The sequence below is a fragment of the Perna viridis genome, chromosome 7, assembly GCF_037379345.1.
Source record: "Perna viridis isolate PV_CMFRI_1.1 ecotype Kerala chromosome 7, ASM3737934v1, whole genome shotgun sequence".
NCBI classification, from domain to species: Eukaryota; Metazoa; Mollusca; class Bivalvia; order Mytilida; family Mytilidae; genus Perna; species Perna viridis.
This window is the reverse complement of record NC_142451.1, coordinates 45,343,802-45,363,355: the sequence shown is the minus strand read 5'-3', so window position 1 is coordinate 45,363,355 and position 19,554 is coordinate 45,343,802. Positions and strand designations below refer to the sequence as shown.

General features: G+C 33.0%; 2 protein-coding genes across 2 annotated transcripts; one reads left to right on the top strand and one right to left on the bottom strand.

Annotated features, from left to right (window-relative positions):
- Nucleotides 1–4,808: 4,808 nt before the first annotated feature.
- On the bottom strand, nucleotides 4,809–5,342 carry LOC148612915 (uncharacterized). The gene has a single exon (XM_088590561.1). It carries the CDS (start codon nucleotides 5,328–5,330, stop codon nucleotides 4,890–4,892), a length of 441 nt encoding a protein of 146 aa, XP_088446687.1. The 5' UTR covers nucleotides 5,331–5,342; the 3' UTR covers nucleotides 4,809–4,889.
- Nucleotides 5,343–7,487: 2,145 nt separating this feature from the next.
- Nucleotides 7,488–19,061, top strand: LOC148612914 (rho-related protein racA-like). Its single transcript, XM_088594803.1, has 11 exons — nucleotides 7,488–7,592; nucleotides 8,868–9,050; nucleotides 9,429–9,597; nucleotides 9,922–10,055; nucleotides 13,234–13,354; nucleotides 13,599–13,792; nucleotides 14,383–14,563; nucleotides 16,187–16,420; nucleotides 16,756–16,862; nucleotides 17,135–17,374; nucleotides 18,124–19,061. The coding sequence occupies exons 2-11, from the start codon at nucleotides 8,868–8,870 to the stop codon at nucleotides 18,334–18,336; spliced, it is 1,776 nt and encodes a 591-aa protein (XP_088450929.1). The 5' UTR covers nucleotides 7,488–7,592; the 3' UTR covers nucleotides 18,337–19,061.
- The last annotated feature ends 493 nt before the right edge of the window (nucleotides 19,062–19,554 follow it).

Below are 19,554 nucleotides of genomic sequence, written 5' to 3'. Positions count from 1 at the left end.
CAAACTTTTGTAGCAAAAGGATTTGAACGTTGTTGAAAAATTAAAAAAAAAACAAAAATAATGGCCAATCAAACAAACACAAACAGAACAGAACACAGAAAAAATAACACAAACACTAAAAATTATTTAGCAACACTGAAATCTAACATCAGTTCTTATTTTAGGAAATGCCTATGTCTGACGACAAAGGCATCTTTCTTCTACTTCATTTAAGTCTTAAACACATAGTTCGAAACCTTAAAGATTTACAAAAGGATCACCCACTTACTTCTATAGACATGGAACTTCTAAATACAAAAATTCCAATCATATAAATATCGCAAATTTCGGTGTGCTATACACGTGTTTCAAGGAGTAACCTCTTATCAGCAGCATAATAACCAAACCAAATACTGAAGATCTAGATAAAAAAAATAAATTGAATGTGAGCAGTATTCAATCCCACCCATCCCCCCAAAAATATATCGAAATGGGAAGCCAAATCCAACACGGAAAAGTTATACCATTTGTAATACAAGGAATGAAGCTTCAGTGTTTTAGGGATTTTGAATTATGAAGAACTGCAAGTTTCGGTAAATAATATATGACAAAATAAGGGCCGGACAAGTTGGATTGTTATGTAATATAAGTCTTATTCTTCAGATGAATCATTTTTACAAATTGAAGATGAATTATTTCTAAGGAGTTTGAAAATGTAACAATATCTTCAAAAACAAGCGTTAGCACAGAGACGGAATTGCATGATGTTTCTAGCATTGAGATGAAAAATATTTAATGGGATATATGCAAAGCAGACAACTACGTACAAGAATTGTCTTCTTGTACCTCGGAACACATTGAAGAGTAATTGTCAAATACTAATCCCGTAACGCCTGATAGTATAAATGGCTTAGTAGATCCGATTGGTAATTTACTTATAACAGCAGTAGAAAAAAGTATTTGAGCAACAGAGACAAAAATATGTTAATATTATAAATGATACTAAGCCGTGGTTTAATGGGGAATGCCATGCAAAGAGACAATATTTTAACAGAGCTCGTAATTTGTATAGGAATCTGAAGACGGATGTAAAGAAGCATTCTATGAATATTCTTTGTGTTGAATATCGGAAGATGCTTAATGTTAGTTATCAAAAATATAAGGGAAAATGTTCAAAAGGACTACGTTCACTTTCTAAAACAGACACAAGAGGGTTTTGGAATGCTCTTAAAAGATATTCTGATAATAGAAAGCAAAATGTTTAACTATATTTCAATGCTTTTATGAGTATTTCAAAACTCAAAATGCGAGTTTAGATGAGGACCATAATATTATAGATTTAAACGAGGTCTGTGATAATGAAATATGCGACACAGTTATAAATAGTCCGATCACGGAAGAGGAAGTCATGGATGCCTTTAAAACATTGAAAAATAATAATAACTTTTTAATGTAATTCTTGATTCTGGAATTATTATCCAGAATCTTGGACAACTGGAATTATTGTACCTATTTACAAAAATAAGGGGTCTCAAACAGACCCAAGTAATTATAGACCTATTACTTTAATCAGCTGCATTGGAAAGCTATTTACATCGATTTTAAACATTAGAGTTAATTTCCTTGCCAATGAAATTTTTCTTCTAACGGAAAACCAATCTGATTTTCGTAAAGGCTATTCAACTGTAGATATTTTTTTTGTACTACATGCACTTTTTGAACTATATTTTACTTTTGGTAAAAAGCTTTGCTGCATATTTATTGAATTTAGAAAGGCCTTTGACACAGTTTCTAGATCTTATCTTTGGCAAAAGTTAAAGTTGAAAAACATAAAGGGAAACTGTTTTAATATTTTATTTAATATGTACAAAAGTATAAAATCTTGTGTAAAATATAATGGAGTAATTTCTGATTTTTTTCATGTAAAATTGGCGTTAGACAGGGAGAGAACTTACCACCCTTTTTTATTTTATTTTTGAATGACCTATAAGGAATATTTTATAAATTTAGGAGGAGTTTCGCTTGATGTGTTGAAACAGAAATTTTCTGATGAATTACATATATATTTTGAATTGTTTGTCATTTATACGCAGATGATACTACTATTTTATCGGAATCAAAAAATGGTATGCAGCAGTCGCTAAATATATTCCAGTCATATTGTGATCTATGGAAATTAGAAGTAAACGTAAAGAATGTTTAGTACAAAGGAAATCCAAAGATATCTATAAATTTACACTTCAGGGTGCTAAATTAGTTATTATTGAATCTTTTTCATATCTTGGTGTTATTTTTAAATTCAACGGTACATTTTTGATACTAGAAAGAAGTTGATAGACCAAGCGCAAAAGTCTTTGCATTTCGTATATAAATGCTTCAGAAATGAGATCATTCCTATTGATTTACAGTTAAAACTGTTTGACGCCATGATAAAATCAATTTAATTGTATGGTTGTGAAGTTTGGGGATACGAGGATCTTCAGATATTAGAGTGGATCCTTTTAAAATTTTGTAAGAGAATTTTAAACGTTAGGACTACCACGCCAAGTTTCATGGTGTATTGTGAACTAGAGAGATTTCCTCTAGTAATTCGTGTGAAGCAGCGGGTGATTTCTTTGTCATTTATGTAATACTAGTGATGTTTGTGATGAGTTTCATTACTTATATAAATGCCAATATGACCTTTAGTTTCTCAAAGATGTCAAATTATTCCTAGTTACTATCTTAAACATTCAAACATATCGAAAATGATAGGATTACTCTCTATATGTAATGTTGAGGTGTATAAACGGTTGTCTTTGTTTATTAATCAAGAATTATTTGTTATTTATTGTTTTTATGTTTGGTGATGATGGATGTGCTTCATTTATGTTTAATAAAGTTATCTTTCGTATTGTTTTAAATGTATCTTTTTTAATTCATATATATATAATATATTAGGTATAAAATATGTTTCAATTTGTTTTGCTCATGTTACATGTATTCCATGTCTGAGTTAACTAAATAAAATCTTGAAATCTTGAAATATTGGTTGCAATGCATTTCATTGTTCTGGTTATAGTGCATTTTATTGTTGTAGTTACAATGCATTTCATTGTTTTAGTCACAATGCATTTCATTGTAACGGTCATAATGCATTTCATTGTTGTGGTCATAATGCATTTCATTGTTGTGGTCACAATGCATTTCATTGTAACGATCATAATGCATTTCATTGTTCTGGTTATAATGCATTTTATTGTTGTAGTTACCATGCATTTCATTGTTGTAGACACAATGCATTTCATTGTTGTAGTCACAATGCATTTCATTTTAACGGTCATAATGCATTTCATTGTTGTGGTCATAATGCATTTTGTTGTGGTGGTCTCAATGCATTTCATTGTAACGGTCATTATGCATTTCATTGTTGTGGTCATAATGCATTTTATTGTAACAGTCATAATGCATTTCATTGTAACGGTTATAATGCATTTCATTGTAACGGTCATAATGCATTTCATTGTAACGGTCATAATGCATTTTATTGTAAGGTCATAATGCATTTCATTGTTGTAGTCACAATGCATTTCATTGTAACGGTCATAATGCATTTCATTGTAACGGTCATAATGCATTTCATTGTTGTGGTCATAATGCATTTTGTTGTGGTGGTCTCAATGCATTTTATTGTAACGGTCATTATGCATTTCATTGTAACGGTCATAATGCATTTCATTGTAACGGTCATAATGCATTTCATTGTTGTGGTCATAATGCATTTTGTTGTGGTGATCTCAATGCATTTTATTGCAACGGTCATAATGCATTTCATTGTTGTGGTCATAATGCATTTTGTTGTGGTGATCTCAATGCATTTTATTGTAACGGTCATAATGCATTTCATTGTTGTTGTCACAATGCATTTTATTGTTTACAAGATTTCAATTTTTCTCATCTTGTCTCGGAAAAAAAATTATATAAATGTTTTTCATATGTACATTCCGCTAGGTATATTACATTTTTTTGCTAAACAGGAGTTCCAAAATGTAACGAATAGCAATGCATGTCTTGATAATTGATGAAAAATATCATTATAACCCTTTTAAACACGCAAAATGTATAATGTCAGTACCAATTCTAAAATACATGTAAATAGAAATTTTCTAATTTTCTTCTTTTTTAGGTTGGCGAATCACAAAGAAGTTTCCAATTTGTACCTTTTCATTTTCAGTTTGCATCCATTGGCTGAACTTAACTCTCTTTGAGGAAAATCGTGCGTCTAGAATGAATGTCAGCATGCCTTTATTACATGACGGACTTCAAAGGACAAGGCAATACACGATGTTCGGGAAATTGTATATATTTGGACGCCAGAGCCAGAAACTCGGATTTAATTAATCAGTACCCGTACACATTATATAAAGAATGCACCCTAAAGACCAGTTATCGGCAACTATTTGGCTATTATTTCCGGTGCTTGGACACCAGTTGAACCACAATTATCTGTTCTCAAAGGATCTCCGGCATAATGATATACGGCATGACGGAAGTCCGAGATCTTCAAAGTATTCAGCGACGTAACGAGTATGTTTTCAGTACACAAATCTCTATTAGCAAATCCTTGAATGTGCAAATATTCTACAACAGAAAATATTTGTTGAAAATACCTTCTTGAAACGGCTTCAGTTAAAAATCTGACGTCATTAATGTTTAATGGTTGTTCCAAAGTTCCACATTCCCAAAACTCTAATACGACATCATAGCACCCTTCATAACATAATTTATTGATACAGGGAAGAACATGCGGATGATTCAATTGTCGTAAATTATTCAATTCGAACGATATCTACTTTCCATGAGTATCTCGAACGATTCCTTGAACGAGCTGTGTTTAATTTCAGGGCTACCGGATAAAATTCACTGTGCTCCTATATTTGTTTTCTGTGAAGATCCTGGGCCAAAATAATTGTTCCTGATCGACATTTTTCAATGACTTGGAGTGGTCGATATCCCAAAAGTTCCAGTTCCGGAATCATGGCGTCGTAATGAACATTTCCGGTTTTAATCAGTCTATTTGGGTACTTACTCAGTGGAATTGGATATTTATATTCCCATTCGTCTTCAAGTTCACATTTTTGTTTGAAAATTACTGTATTTTCACTGCGCACTGGTTGTCCATCACACGATTTAATTACTGACAAGAAATTGTGACCAGCGACGCCTTCATTGTTGAAAACTCCACTTGCTGATCCCGATGGTAAGTTGTGAAGAGATTTAGAAGGAGGCTGCTCTTGTAGAATCCGACATTTGTCTCCGCCGATGTGGGGTTCCCTTTTACTTCTTTTCCTTGGAGGTTCTTCTGAATTCATATCGGAGTAATATCCATCTGCTCATAATGTATTTCATTGTGATGGTCATATTGCATTCCATTGTAACGGTCATCATGCATTTTATTGTTGTGGTCACAATGCATTTCATTGTAGCGGTCATATTGCCTCTCATTGTTGTGGTCACAATGCATTTCAATGCATTTCATTGTTACCGTCATAATGCATTTCATTGTTGTAGTCACAATGCATTTTGTTGTGGTGGTCACAATGCATTTTATTGTTGTGGTCATAATGCATTTCATTGTTGTGGTCACACTGCATTTGATTGTAATAGTCATAATGCATTTCATTGTTGTGGTCATAATGCATTTCATTTTATATAGCTATTTGTATTATTGTTGTGGTCACAATGCATTCATTGTAACAGTCATAATGCATTTCATTGGTGTGGTCATAATGCATTTCATTGTTGAGGTCATAATGCATTTCATTGGTGTGGTCATAATGCATTTCATTGTTGTGGTCACAATACATTTGATTGTAACAGTCACAATGCATTTCATTGTTGTGGTCACAATGCATTTCATTGTGCTCACAATGCATTTCATTGCATTAAAAAACCAAAAGAAAAGTGTTTTTTACAGTGATATTCGCCTGATAGATATCCAGAAACAGTTAAGAACTGTTAAAAAATCAAAAGGATATTGCTGTGGTCGTAATGCATTTCATTGTTTTGGTCATAATGCATTTCTTTGTATATCGCTCTTTGTGACATCACAATGCATTTCATTTTATATCGCTATTTGTGAAGTCGAATCGAGATGGCCGTCAAATGTACGGCTCCGAAGGAAAGGTGTTTTTAAAGTGATATTCGCATGATAGATATCCAGAAAAAGTTAGGAATTGTTCAAAAACCAAAAGGATATTGTTGTAGTCATGATACATTTCATTGTGATGGTCGTAATGCATTTCATTGTTGTGGTCACAATGCATTTTATTGTAAAGGTCACAATTTATTTCATTGTAGCGGTCATAATGCATATCTATCAAGCGAATATCACTTTAAAGGCACAATTTCTTCGGAGCCGTACATATGACGGTCATTTCGATTCGACTTCACAAATAGCGATATAAAATGAAATGCATTGTTGTTGTCTCTATGTATTTCATTGTTGTGGTCATAATTGATTTCATTGTGGTCACAATGCATTTCATTGTTTTGGTCATAATGCATTTCTTTGTATATCGCTCTTTGTGACGACCCAATGCATTTCATTGTATATCGCTATTTTTGAAGTCGAATCGAGATGGCCGTCAAATGTACGGCTCCGAAGAAAAAGTGTTTTTAAAGTGATATTCGCATGATAGATATCCAGAAAAAGTTAGGAACTGTTAAAAAACCAAAAGGACACTGTTGTAGTCATGATGCATTTCATTGTGATGGTCGTAATGCATTTCATACTGTTGTGGTCATAATGCATTCCATTGTCCTAGTTATAATGCATTACATTGTTGCGGTCATAATGCATTTTATAGTTTTGGTCATAGTGCGTTTCATTGTTTTGGATATAATACATTTAATTGTACGGTCATAATAGTTGCGTTCACAATTAGTTTCATTGTTGCATGCAGTCATATTGCATTTTAAGATTTAGATTTAATTTAATGATTTTCCACACCAAATTCCCTCTTGAATGTTCCATAAAATTGTCCACTAGAAGAATCAGAGACAGTGTTGATAGAGATAGAGGTATTTTTTTATACAATGTTAGGCTCATAACGTATTTTATTGTTGTCAAAATGCATTGCTTTGTTGCGTTTATGATAAAGTTAATTGTGTTCTTTATAATGTATTTCATTGCGTAAATATAATTCTTTGTTATGGTCGTTATGATATTGTTTTAGTTTTTTGTTTTATTTTTGTTTTTGGTTGTTTTTTTTTTTGTGTTGTGATAATGATGCATTATTTACATTGTTGCGATTATAAATACAATTAATTTATATGAGCAGACAAGTGCAATTTATTGCTGTGGTTATCATGGAACAAAGTCTCCTAAAACGTTGCTTAAATCTTTGTAGTGAATTCACCTTTAGGACTTATTGTACTTATGCTATGAGTTAATATACTTTTAGTACACTCAGTACTTTTATTTCTAGTCTATTTTAAGAATGAAGCATTCTAATTTCTCATTGGCTACTAATAATAGTAGTTAGCGTAATCTATTTTTGGCCTTTTAATAAATATTTATTATTCGTTCCTAACGAATTATTCTGGACAAATAACTGCAGAGTCTATACAAGGTAAGGCTATATATGTACAATTTTGACTGATTTTTTTTCGTAAATACTTATTAATCAGCTTATTAACTTGGAATACGGAAGATGGCATTCCCATCTTTTACAGACTAACGTATTCTGATGACACATGCAAATTTGTTAACACCTCGATTCTATCAGTTTTCCTCAATACTTGAATGCAAAAAACATTGGAATCAATGCAAAATTTAGTTTAAGACCATCCTATAATGCCTACAATAAAAAGTAAAAGGCAAGTATTAAAATACAATTGCATTTTTGTTTGAAAATATCGATAAATGTCTAGTCCTATACGTCTATGGACTATTTAATAAAGTTTTTCGATAGTGGTTTAGAGCATTATATAAGCACCCTAAACTACCCATTGATCTTAAATAAAAATCCTACTTAAATACTCAGTTACTTACATATGTACCCATTGTGTATCCTGTTGACCCTTGTCTAATCTGAATGTTTCGGACAATTAGCAAATAAAAGGACAATTTTGTTCGAAGTTTGAATCGGCAACATTTCTTTTTAGCTACTTTATCAAAGATTTGCTGGTTTATGGTTAGAACCTCACGTCTGAAGCAAAAGTAATAAATAAATTAATTAAACGAGCTTAGAATTGGTACAAAGAAAAAAATTACAACATGTGTTTTTCCTATGTTTAGGTACACCATGAAAACAATTTGAAAAACATTTGTTTCATGTTAATTCACGAAAAACAATCAAATACGAATCGTAGGCTATTTATATGTTTTCAAAAAAGAATTCACATACGAAAAGATTATGGCCATGGTTTTCGTATGATTTTCGAAAACACATGAGTTCATGCAATTTAATAGTACAACACTTATTTTAGCTTACCAGTCCTAAACATATGATTCCACCTGTTAAAGAGTAATCAAGGGATTATGCAACATATGTTAAACATATGTTGCACTTTTTTCTTTGTAAGTAAGTAAACTTTTGTCCAAGTAAGCCGAACCTCTATTAATTATTATTGTTATTATTATTATTTTTTTTTTTGGGGGGGGGGTGCATAGGGCCTGATTTATGACTCCAAAGGGTACCACATACCCAGTATAAATCCCTATCCAGTGTACCAGAGATTCATGGATCCCTTTAGTATATAGTCTTTGGTTTTTCATATACATGTATAGACTGGATCTTCGACATTTTACCACATGCGCTCCTAGAAGTCACCCGTCGAATTTTGCTTGCAGCATGCCTGAATCCATAATACTGAATTAAGAGAAATCTAAATGTGTTTTACAGATGGAGAATATTAAATTGTTGGTACTTGGTGACGGTGCAGTTGGGAAGAGTTGTCTTTTAATATCTTATAACACCAACGCCTTTCCGGGAGAGTACATTCCAACCGTGTTCGATAACTACTCAGCCAATATCATGGTCGACGGAAAACCATTTAATGTTGGGTTCTGGGATACAGCCGGTCAGGTGAGAAAATATGGCGCGCCTATGGGATCTTTCCACAAAGCAGCCAGATGACAGACTATATTCACGTGCATCTTAAATTTTTGTAACATTTTTGGTTTCAACATTTTGTAACCATATATTTGGTAGAAGGTTCTGATGACTTATGGATAATTTTCCTTATTTTTAAGAGCCATGAATACCTAGACCTTGCAATTAAAGTAGTCCTAGAAAAACAGAAATAGTAGCGCAGTAATGATGATAGTCAAAAAACCGTTTGTCAAGTATGTTAAAGACACAAAAACCAACATCCAATCTCATTTAACTTAATATAAAAGTTTTAAAATGTTCTGGTTTTGAAGCGTTCTTACTCAAAATTTGATCGATTTTATTTCCTTTCAGGAGGATTATGATAGGTTAAGACCTCTCTCCTATCCAGGGACTGATGTAGTTCTTCTGTGTTTCAGTATATCAAGCGAATGTTCTTTTGAAAATATCGAATCGAAATGGATTCCAGAAATTGACCATTATATTCCAGACACTCCAAGAATTCTAGTTGGATGCAAAGCAGGTAAAGCAACAGCACGAGAAAATATTCATGCCATAGTTTAACGAATTTCCCTTTTAAAACACAAAAAATGTATTTCAATATCTAATTCCCAACCAAAAATCGAACCAATATATAAAGCTCGCTTTGCATTGATCGAAATTGCAGTACGGATTCAGAAAGTATATACTTGTGCCCTTCAGACAACGGGTCTGGTCCATGATGCACCAAGATTAAAACTTTCGGTTTTTAATTTTAGTCCATCTGGGAACAACATTACTGGATAAACAGTTTTTATACGACCGCATTTTACTTACCGAAATAAAATTTTTTTAATCATGTTTGCAGATCTTAGGTTTTCTGCTTCCGATCCTTGTGTTTCCAAAGATGAAATATTAAAGATGGCTACCCGTTTGGGTTTAGATTATTATGAAACAAGTGCATTAACTATGACTGGATTGAAAGACTGCTTTGATAATGCAGTAAGTATTGATTGTGTTCAAAAAACGCTTATTATATTTTTTTCTGGTTTTACAATCCCCTCTTGTTTCCTAAAGCAGACGATCTCAGTTGTATCCGGGTATAGTCTTTAGTTAGAATACGACTTTAAAATATTCCCAATTTAATGTTTTTTTTATTAATATTGCCAACATAGTGAATAAAGGTTAATAAAGTGAGTGTTCGTCAATCTTGTCAAGATTTCCTTAGTTTCGCTTTTAGAAAACCACTGAACATAGACCTTCTCAATTACACGTGTACAGTAGTACGCACATGATACAGGATAACTATAGGAAGGAAAAATATTGCATATGTGTAAATGGTTTTCCTCAAAATTTTAACGCAACAAACATTAGAGTCAATGCACAGTTTAGTTTAAGAACATGTTTTTATGTCTAGAAAATAAAGTAAAAGGCAAGAATTAAAACAAGAATTATTGCATTTTTGTTCGAAAATATCGATAAATGTCTAATGTTACACGTCTGTGGTCGAATGAAGTTTTTTGATAGTGGTTTAGCACCCTAAACTACCCTTGGATCTTGTTGGAATCCCCATTTTTATGTATAATTGCTTGCTAGATTGTTTTTCTATAAGCTGTATTGCTTTTGAATAAAGAAATTATTATTTTAAAATGTAAATCATACTTAAATATTTAATTTCTTACATATGTACCCATTGTGTATCCTGTTGACCCTTGTTTTATCTGAATGTTTCGGACAATTAACAAATAAAAGGACAATTTTGTCAAATTTGAATCGTCAACATTTCTTTTTAGCTACTTCATTAATGATTTACAGGCTTTTGGGTTAGAAACTATCAAAGGGATAACTCAATTATAATATGGGTAAAGCAAAGCATGTTTCAGTACGTATTGTAAATCACAGAGGTCGGTCATTAGCTCTCGCTGTCTGTCAGACATTTGGTTGCTTGGTCATGAAGATTTGCTGTTTCTGGTAGCATTCATCAAGGTTGGCCTCGCTGTTCCTGCGCCAAATGCGCAGAATAAAGAATACAAAAGCGGAAAATACCAATTTATTTTTGTAGAGGAGCAGTTTTCCTGTGGATTTCTGCCTTTTCACAACCAAACCTTATCTGGTTTATGGAAATAATAAAACACAGGTTCTAAATTGCTTCAAGTTCCAAGTATTAATCATGAACTAGAGTAAAGCCTGTCTTAGCCACCACTTACATTCAGCAATAACCTGTCTTAAAAGACTAATTAAAAAGCACTGCATTCTATGTATAAAAAGACCACCATTCTTTGGTGACCATGCTTTTGCTCTCCCTCGAATGCACTGCAGTAATGCTAAAGGTTGTCTGACACGCTATTTTCTGACTTGGTACCATATTTGGGGGAACGGAATTCTGATCTCTTACGTTGTAGGAGTACCTTGAAAGGTCAGGACATACCTGTACCTGTATTAACAATCAATCCTTCAACCAGTCTACTATTATTGTATTTTGAAGGTGAACTTCTATGGTTAACACTTTTATTTTAGGTACGTCATGGACATGAAGGGAAAACAGCTAATGTTAGTCTCGGGGCGGCTGCAGATGATAATTGAGAGAGCATGCACTAAAATATTTTTTTTCATTTTAAAAAACTCCGTCCATAATTACCATTATGCCATTCAAACGTCCACAGATGCAAAATCTTCGTTATAAGCTGGTCACCAATGTGTGACTAGTTTTTATGACTTTTAAAGAAGAGTTATCGATCTTGGATCACTTAATATGCATACTTTTGCGGACAACCCCAAGACATAACACAATTTAGCGTTCATATATTATCCCTACAAATAGGGACCATTTGTTTTAAGACATCCCCTGTGAAAAAAAATACGCGATTTGGCTTGTATCGTTGGATCAGCATCAATTTTGTTTTAAAGAATATGTTTTGTTATCTAAATAGTTCAATGTAATTTCGTTGCGAAATAAAACTGATAAAACTGTTTATTTTGATTGAATAATGCATTGCCATCTTGCTGACTGTCTTGTCCATTTAAATAACCTTGGTCATTAATATCATTGTACCAGTTGTTTGTTTTCTTACTGTATCATTAGTTTAAGCTGAAGTTATTTAAAGAATGGCTGCCTTTAATTGTCCATTAAACTGCTTCTTGGTCTGACCTCTGACCTTTAACTGGAACAAAGCGCTGAATTAGTGACCTTACCATATGGGAAATAACAACATACACAAAAAACGTAGTCTTGGAATGATTTTACTACGGTCTTGATACAAACACACAAAACCTTAAAGTGATTGAAGGAGCAAATTTATTTTTTCTCTATGATTTTATTTTGCTTTATCTTATGGTCTTGCGGCAAAACATGGAACTGTTGCACATATTATACACTGGTAGGTAATTAAGTAATTTGTAAAAACACTGCTTTTGACCAAAATTTAAATATGTTTACGATCTCAGGTAAATTAGTCACAGCACTTTTTGGATAGTATAAAGTAACTTAAAAATGTCTGTTAAATTCAGAATGGGCTGTGGTCGGCTTCCTCCTGGACTTTTGGTGTTTCTGATATTTTATGAAGAAGGCATATTTTGGTCACGTGATTCGTTTCTATTTCATTAATGTTGAAATTTTCATAAAGAATCGATGGACTGATATCCTAGAATATGTACATATGTAGTTTTTGTATGAAAAATGTTAAATAAAGGATTTATTAAGTGGTTTAAACATTTTTAAAATTGTACAGGGTTTTTGTCAAATTTTCTGGAAAACACCTTAACACCGTTGCGGAGACGGCTTGAGCTTTCATTTTCTATCTAAATACAAAAAAGGCTATAGCAAAAACCTCCTATTTCCACTGAAATGCTTCCACATACCTTTATATTTCTTAAACTTCGTTTCCTATTAAAGTTATGTCAATTCTTCAAGAAATCCATTGTTCTGGGCTGGAATCTCTCTGAAGGGTTGTAGAAGTGCATGGTTTGTGGCGCATCAGAACATGGTTTAACACCCAATTTCCATAACCAGTACCGCTATCGAGTTATGGCCATCAAAAACGCTTGACTTTCTTTTCCTATCGTTCATATTAGTGCTCATGATGATTGGGTATGCGTTAGGTAATTTTAATACCTGTACCGTACATTACAGCTACATACTGTTTCTTCATATTATTCGTTCGCTATTTGTCGATCTTTTTAGGTACGTCAAGCCGAAGGAGGTAAACGAACAACAAAAAAATCTAAAGGTTTTGGTGGCTTCTTCCATAGGAAAAATAAGGCAAAGTCCAATGAACCAGTTCCGCCAGTAATGCCACCTGCAGGTATTTTTGTTGTGACATTGTGAAATATGTGGTAAAAGAGAGATAACTTTGATGATAATTAGTATAAAAAATGTAAAATCAAATATAATACGGTTTATATAATTTTTTTCTCGGTCTGAAGGATGTTTTACTGCATTTGTCATTTTCCATATATGTGTAGTTTGCATTTTTTTAAGGGCGGAAGATGTTCATTTTTTCAACATGACGAATTTGATTCAATAGTAAATTTTACGTTCTTTACCAGGCAAGGCACCGTGGATTGAAATCGAGACATCAACATTTGCTGACGACTGGCAGAAAATGTTGGAAGATCCCAAATTTGCTGACGTAATTTTCCATCTAGAAGGAGGCCAACAGACACTGAAGGCTCATAAACTAGTCCTCTGTTCGGCATCTAAATTTTTCTGCCTGGTCCTCGGAGAACCCAGCGTAACAAATGTAAGTTTAGAGACATCAATCTTGTGTTAAATCCTACCATCGTGATTTAAATGGTTTCTTTATAAAAGCAAAAAGAAAAGTGCAAACAACTGGCCAAAGAATTTGTAAGTCATAATTGTGATATTAATGTATGTTGTCATGATGTGCATGATGACAAAGTATCTGGTGCTTACCGAACCAATAAAACAACCTTCCCTGTCATGAGCGAATTCAGACGCTGAAAAGGAGGGATGCCAACCTCCTGCACCCTCTCCCTGGATCCGCCACTGTCTGCTTTCCGTTTATGACATATCAAGATTTAAAATGCCTGTACATATGTTATATTTACATTTTTTTTTTCCATTTTTGGCCACAAGTAAAGAATTAATTAGACAGTTACATTAAACAGAATATTTAAGACGCTTGAGTCGTCGGTTCATCAGTGACAAGGGATTTGCAATATGCATCAAAATTTTTGTTTAATCAGAGTTCTTGGAATTGAGTTGTCTGCGTGTTGTGTAGATTTTTCTTTCTATATATTACCTTAACTGTGTCGACGTGTTCTGACAATATTGTTCTTACGAATGTAACCCATGATTTCTTTCTTCAAGAATCAACTACAGACGATAGACAATACTTTTACAGAAGAGGGGTTGAACTCGGGCAAGATTGAGGGTATTGCTGCCGTTTATAAGACTGAATCTGAGAACAACATTTCTGTGACAAATATAGAAATTAGCTCGAACATATCAGCAAAGACGTTTGCTAGAGTGTTGGAGTTCATATACACAGGTATTTACAAAATCAATCTTTAACCTGCTTTTAAAGGTATTTATCGTACTATGTGGAATCACATGGATTAAGACAATAAACAAAAACTCTTCAACTGTTTTGATATATTCAATAATTATATTAAAAATAATTCCTTATGTCTGTTTTGAATTCATTTTCGGCTCACCTTTCAAATGCCATGTGAGCTATTGCCATCACTTGGCGTCCGTCGTTGTCGTCGTCTGTCGTCGTCGTCCGTTGTCGTTAACAATTTTTTTCAAAACTCTTCTCCTCTGACACTACTTGACCAATTGAGACCAAACTTGGTATGAATGTTCCTTGGGGTATCTGCATAGAACTGATGTGGGGATTTTTGATCCGTCGGAAAACATGGCCGCCGCTGTTACTAAAAATAAAACATAGGGGTCAGACAGATGTTTTTCGCATATGTCTCCAAAATTGTTTATTTTAGCTAAATTCTGACAGGGTAAAAGTGTTCAGCATGATGCGATCTATCTGCATGTGGTGAAATTTTCATTTTAATCTGTTAAACCATGTTGGAGTTATTGCCCTTTTTCGACGTTTTTCGCTATTTTTAATGTTATTTCTTTCAAAAATCATCTCCTATGACACTACTTGACCAATTAGAACCAAACTTGGTTTCAATGTTTCTTGGGGTATCATGCATAGAACTGAAGTGGGGATATTTGATCGGTCAAAAAAAGATGGCCGCTGTTACTAAAAATGGAACATAGGGGTCGGACAGTAGTTTTTTGCATATATCTCCAAAAGTATTAAGTTTAGCCACACTCTTTCAGTTGCTGAAATGATCCTTATTATAAGGCCTTCAAAAGACAAACAGGGATCAAAGTTGTCAGATGACTCCTTGTAAGAGTTATTGCCCTTGAAAGATGAAAAATGATGTTTTTTTCCAGTTTTCAGCCAATATCTTGAAAGTTATAATAGATAGAAACTTTCAATTGCTGAAATGATCCTTATGATAAGGCCTTCAAAAGACTTGAGGGATCAAAGTTGTCAGATGACTCCTTGTAAGAGTTATTGCCCTTGAACGATGAAAAATGATGGTTTTTTTTACAGTTTTCAGCCAATATCTTGAAAGTTATAATAGATAACTTTCATTTGCGGAAATGATCATTGTAATAAGTCCTACCAAAGTCTTCTTGAGTCAAAATTGTTGGACAACTCCTTGTTAAATTTATTGCCCTTGAAAGAAAAACTTTAACCAGGTGAGCGATTCAGGCTCCTGGGAGCCTCTTGTTATAATTTATAGGCGCGTAGCTGAGGCCAAATTGAAGTGTAGGCAAAATTACAGCAGGGGGTCTGGTCCGAATGCCCCCCTCCCCCCGAAGCTCCGCAGAGATAGCATTTTAGAGCATCATTTATGCCTCTCCTGGATGTATTTTATCTTAAAAAAAAAAACATTGGCAAAATTAAGTGCAGGCAAAAGCTTTTTTGCCTAACGGCAGCTACACGCCTGCTTTATACGTCCAAACAATTTCAATCATGTTTATCACAGTTTCAGTTATTAATAATTTTTTAAAACTGTACTGACACCAGAAAATTATCATCACAATATGCCACAACTGAAGAAAAATATCTTAATTTGAGATTTATTGTTTTAAGGTACACCAAAAATATCAGAGCTAAATGAGTCTGAGGAAGAGCTACGAGAACTCAAACGAGTGGCAGGAATTTTCACACTTCCAAAGCTACAAACTATCTGTACTAACATTGAGCATGAAGAGGAGTTTTTAAATCCCAGTATTGGAACATACCTCTGTGATGAAACTGGCAAACAGATGAAAGCCTGTTTCTTTAACAAAACCTCCTCAGCAGATGTAATTTTTAAGGTAGAAGGTATGTCCCAACTTTTTATATGTTTTCTTTCCGAACAAATTTAAAACACTTCAAAATACCACTGCCGTTGGTATGTTTGAAGGGTTAATTAAGTTAATGGATGTGAACAAGGTTTAAGAATATATATATTTTTTAGTCTTTGTACCAATATTTCCTAAGCTAGTTCAACAGTTTTGTTGCAAATTTTATGGACGAACAAGTAGAGACTCGAACAGAATCGATAACCATGTGTTGGGAAATGATTAAATGTGAAGCTACCTAAAGGTTTGAGAGCTTCATTCCTTTCTTAGGAGAAAGCTAAATCACAGAATTTCTTATTGATATTTTTTTTCCAGATCAACTGATCTATGCCAATAAGGTTGTACTGTGTGCTCGATGTTCTGTTATGGGAGCAATGTTTAGTGGAAAATTTTTAGAGAGCAATACAGAAACATTAACAGAGGTAAATATCACAACTCTTAGAGTGTGCATACGAACTTAAGTCATATATTTGCAATCAAGAAAAAAAATACCACTTACCCCAATAGAAATACTAATATATACAGTTCATGTACTTATATGCCTGACTTTTTTTCCATATCCTATTTTTAAGTCTATGCAATGATAGACAACTAATTGTGGTGGCAGTGGTGGGATTTTAAATTTGTATCAAGAAAAAAATCAATTATAATCAATGCTATTGTTGTAAAATTGGAACTTATTTATTATTTACAGGTGATGATACCAAACACATCAGTTGAATGTTTCCTGGCATTTTTGGAATATTTATACACAGATCATGCACCCATAGAAGACACAGACTCTGTAGGTATTATGGTATTGGCAGATGAATATGGTCAATCACGTCTTGTAGACCTCTGTGAACTATACATTACAAAGGAAGTAGACAAAACTGTCACAAAAAGAATAGAGAAAGCAGATATTGATGTTATTGGTCTTCTGCTGACTGCACAGGTAATATCACAAATATATTGACACTTCTATGATTTTACTATTTCTGTACTTAAAAAAATACTTTAACAACTTAGTTTGAAAAGAAATAATGTCAAGAAATTACAAAATATACATGTAAATAAACTATAAACACAAGCTCACTTACACGAAAAAAAGAAAGATTAAGTAGCTGTTCTCGTAAGAATCATGCAAAATCTGAAAAATGTGATACTCCCCCAAAAAAGGCTATATATTTTTATGTTTGTAATTAAGTTGTTTTATGGGTCTATATTATAAAATGTGTAATTATTCATTCAAATCTGTCTGTTCAGAGGAGATGATCAACATTGAAAATCCAATAGATTCAATGCATTTGAGAATCATTTACAGAATTATCTCCCTTAATTATGAAATCTACAGTGCATTCTATATAAATTTTATCTCCTAAGAACACAGATTATATGAATAACCAAATGTTAATTTCTATTTACTATGACATTTCAAACAAAATATCAAAAAGAAAAATGTGTTGGCTTTTCACCCATGAATCACATTTTGCATGATTCTTAGGTGGAGTGCTACTTAACCATGACTACACCACAAACAGATTATAGGCTAAACACTTCAATATAAGACATCTTACTTGGAAGATGTTCCTCGCTTTGGAGATGAAAGCAACAAATTCATTAAAAAAAGTTCATGTTGTAAGTAACACTTGGGATAAGGATAGATGAGTATACAATAATTACCTCACCCAATCTATTTTTCAGACTTATAATGCAGAGCAGTTAGCTGGTTGGTGCTTACATTTTATTGCCTCTAACTATATAGCTTTTGAGAACCGTAAAGAATTTCCTCAATTGAAAGGTTCTAACAAAGACTATGTTGAGGAACACAGGTGGCCTCCAGTATCATACCTTAAAGAGGTTGAAAAGTATGAAGCAGAAATATCAAAAAGGGGAGAGAAGTGTAAGATCATGTGAGAGAAAGGTGGATGACTGTTCTACGATATTTCAGGAGGTCTCTTCTGAATTAAGACACTGCCTTATACATTTGAGTTTGACTTGCATCTTGCCTCATGCTAGAAAGCCTACCAATTTAGTTATAAACCTGGCAGGTCAGTTCAGATCTATCAGTTCTGCAGTGGGGATCTTCTTGCCAAACTGTATCAAAGATGACACGAGATTTCTGGTCAACAAGGTGAAGGAAAACAAACAATATGTGCAAATTAACTCATTCATTGATATTCATAGCAATGTACATTTGATATTATTGTATTTATTGATCATTTATTAACGTAACTATTATTTCTTAACATGACATCATTGTCTGATCAAACTCTTATTGATAACATTACCCAACTGCTGCTCTAATTTAAGAATAAAAAAGAAAAAAAAAGATGGGTCAGTGTGCTCATTTTGGGATATATTCATTTGAAATTTTTGCGGGCAAATGATTTCTCTAGATTTTCCACAGATTTTGTCTTAGTAGGTTTTATTTGTTAAAACCACTGAAGAAATAACAAGAATTTCATAAAACTTTCTAAAAAACATTTTAAAGTGTGTTTTATGAAATCATAAAAAGAAAAGTGGGGGTCACTGGGCAAAAATATCAATGCTATGAATTGGATAAAACCAGAGGAAACCGAAAATCTGACAAAATGTATGAACATGAACAGCAAACACCTTTAAATAAATTTTTAAGCTTGTGACTGCTATGAAGAAGTAATGTACTAAGATAATGATACCTTAGTGTTTTGGAAATTTTATAAAGAAACTGAGATCAAAACATAAAATTTATTATGTCAAAGATACACACAAAATATGACATTTTGTGTCAGAAACTGATTAAGTAGCACTCCAGCTAAGGATCATGCAAAATGTGATTCATGGGTAAAAAGCCTACATATTTTTATTTTTGATATTTTGTTTTAAATGTCATAGTAAACAGAAATTAACATTTGGTTTTTCATATAGCCCGTGCTCTTTGGAGATAAAAATTATATAGAATACACTGTGGATTTCAAAATTAAGGGAGATAATTCTGTAAATGACACTCAAATACAATAGAATCTACTGTATTTTCAATGTAGATTATCTCCTTAGAGCAGGCAGATTTGAATGAATAATTACACATTTCATAGTATAGACCCATAAAACAACTTAATTACAAAAATAAAAATATGTAGCCTTTTTTGGGGT

Excerpts from the sequence above, each read along its gene's own strand:
- LOC148612915 (XM_088590561.1), bottom strand. The coding sequence starts at position 5,330 with ATGAATTCAGAAGAACCTCCAAGGAAAAGAAGTAAAAGGGAACCCCAC.
- LOC148612914 (XM_088594803.1), top strand. The coding sequence starts at position 8,868 with ATGGAGAATATTAAATTGTTGGTACTTGGTGACGGTGCAGTTGGGAAG. Across the intron at positions 16,421-16,755 it reads TGTAATTTTTAAGGTAGAAG|ATCAACTGATCTATGCCAAT; the intron begins GTATGTCCCAAC and ends TTTTTTTTCCAG. Across the intron at positions 17,375-18,123 it reads GTCTTCTGCTGACTGCACAG|ACTTATAATGCAGAGCAGTT; the intron begins GTAATATCACAA and ends TCTATTTTTCAG.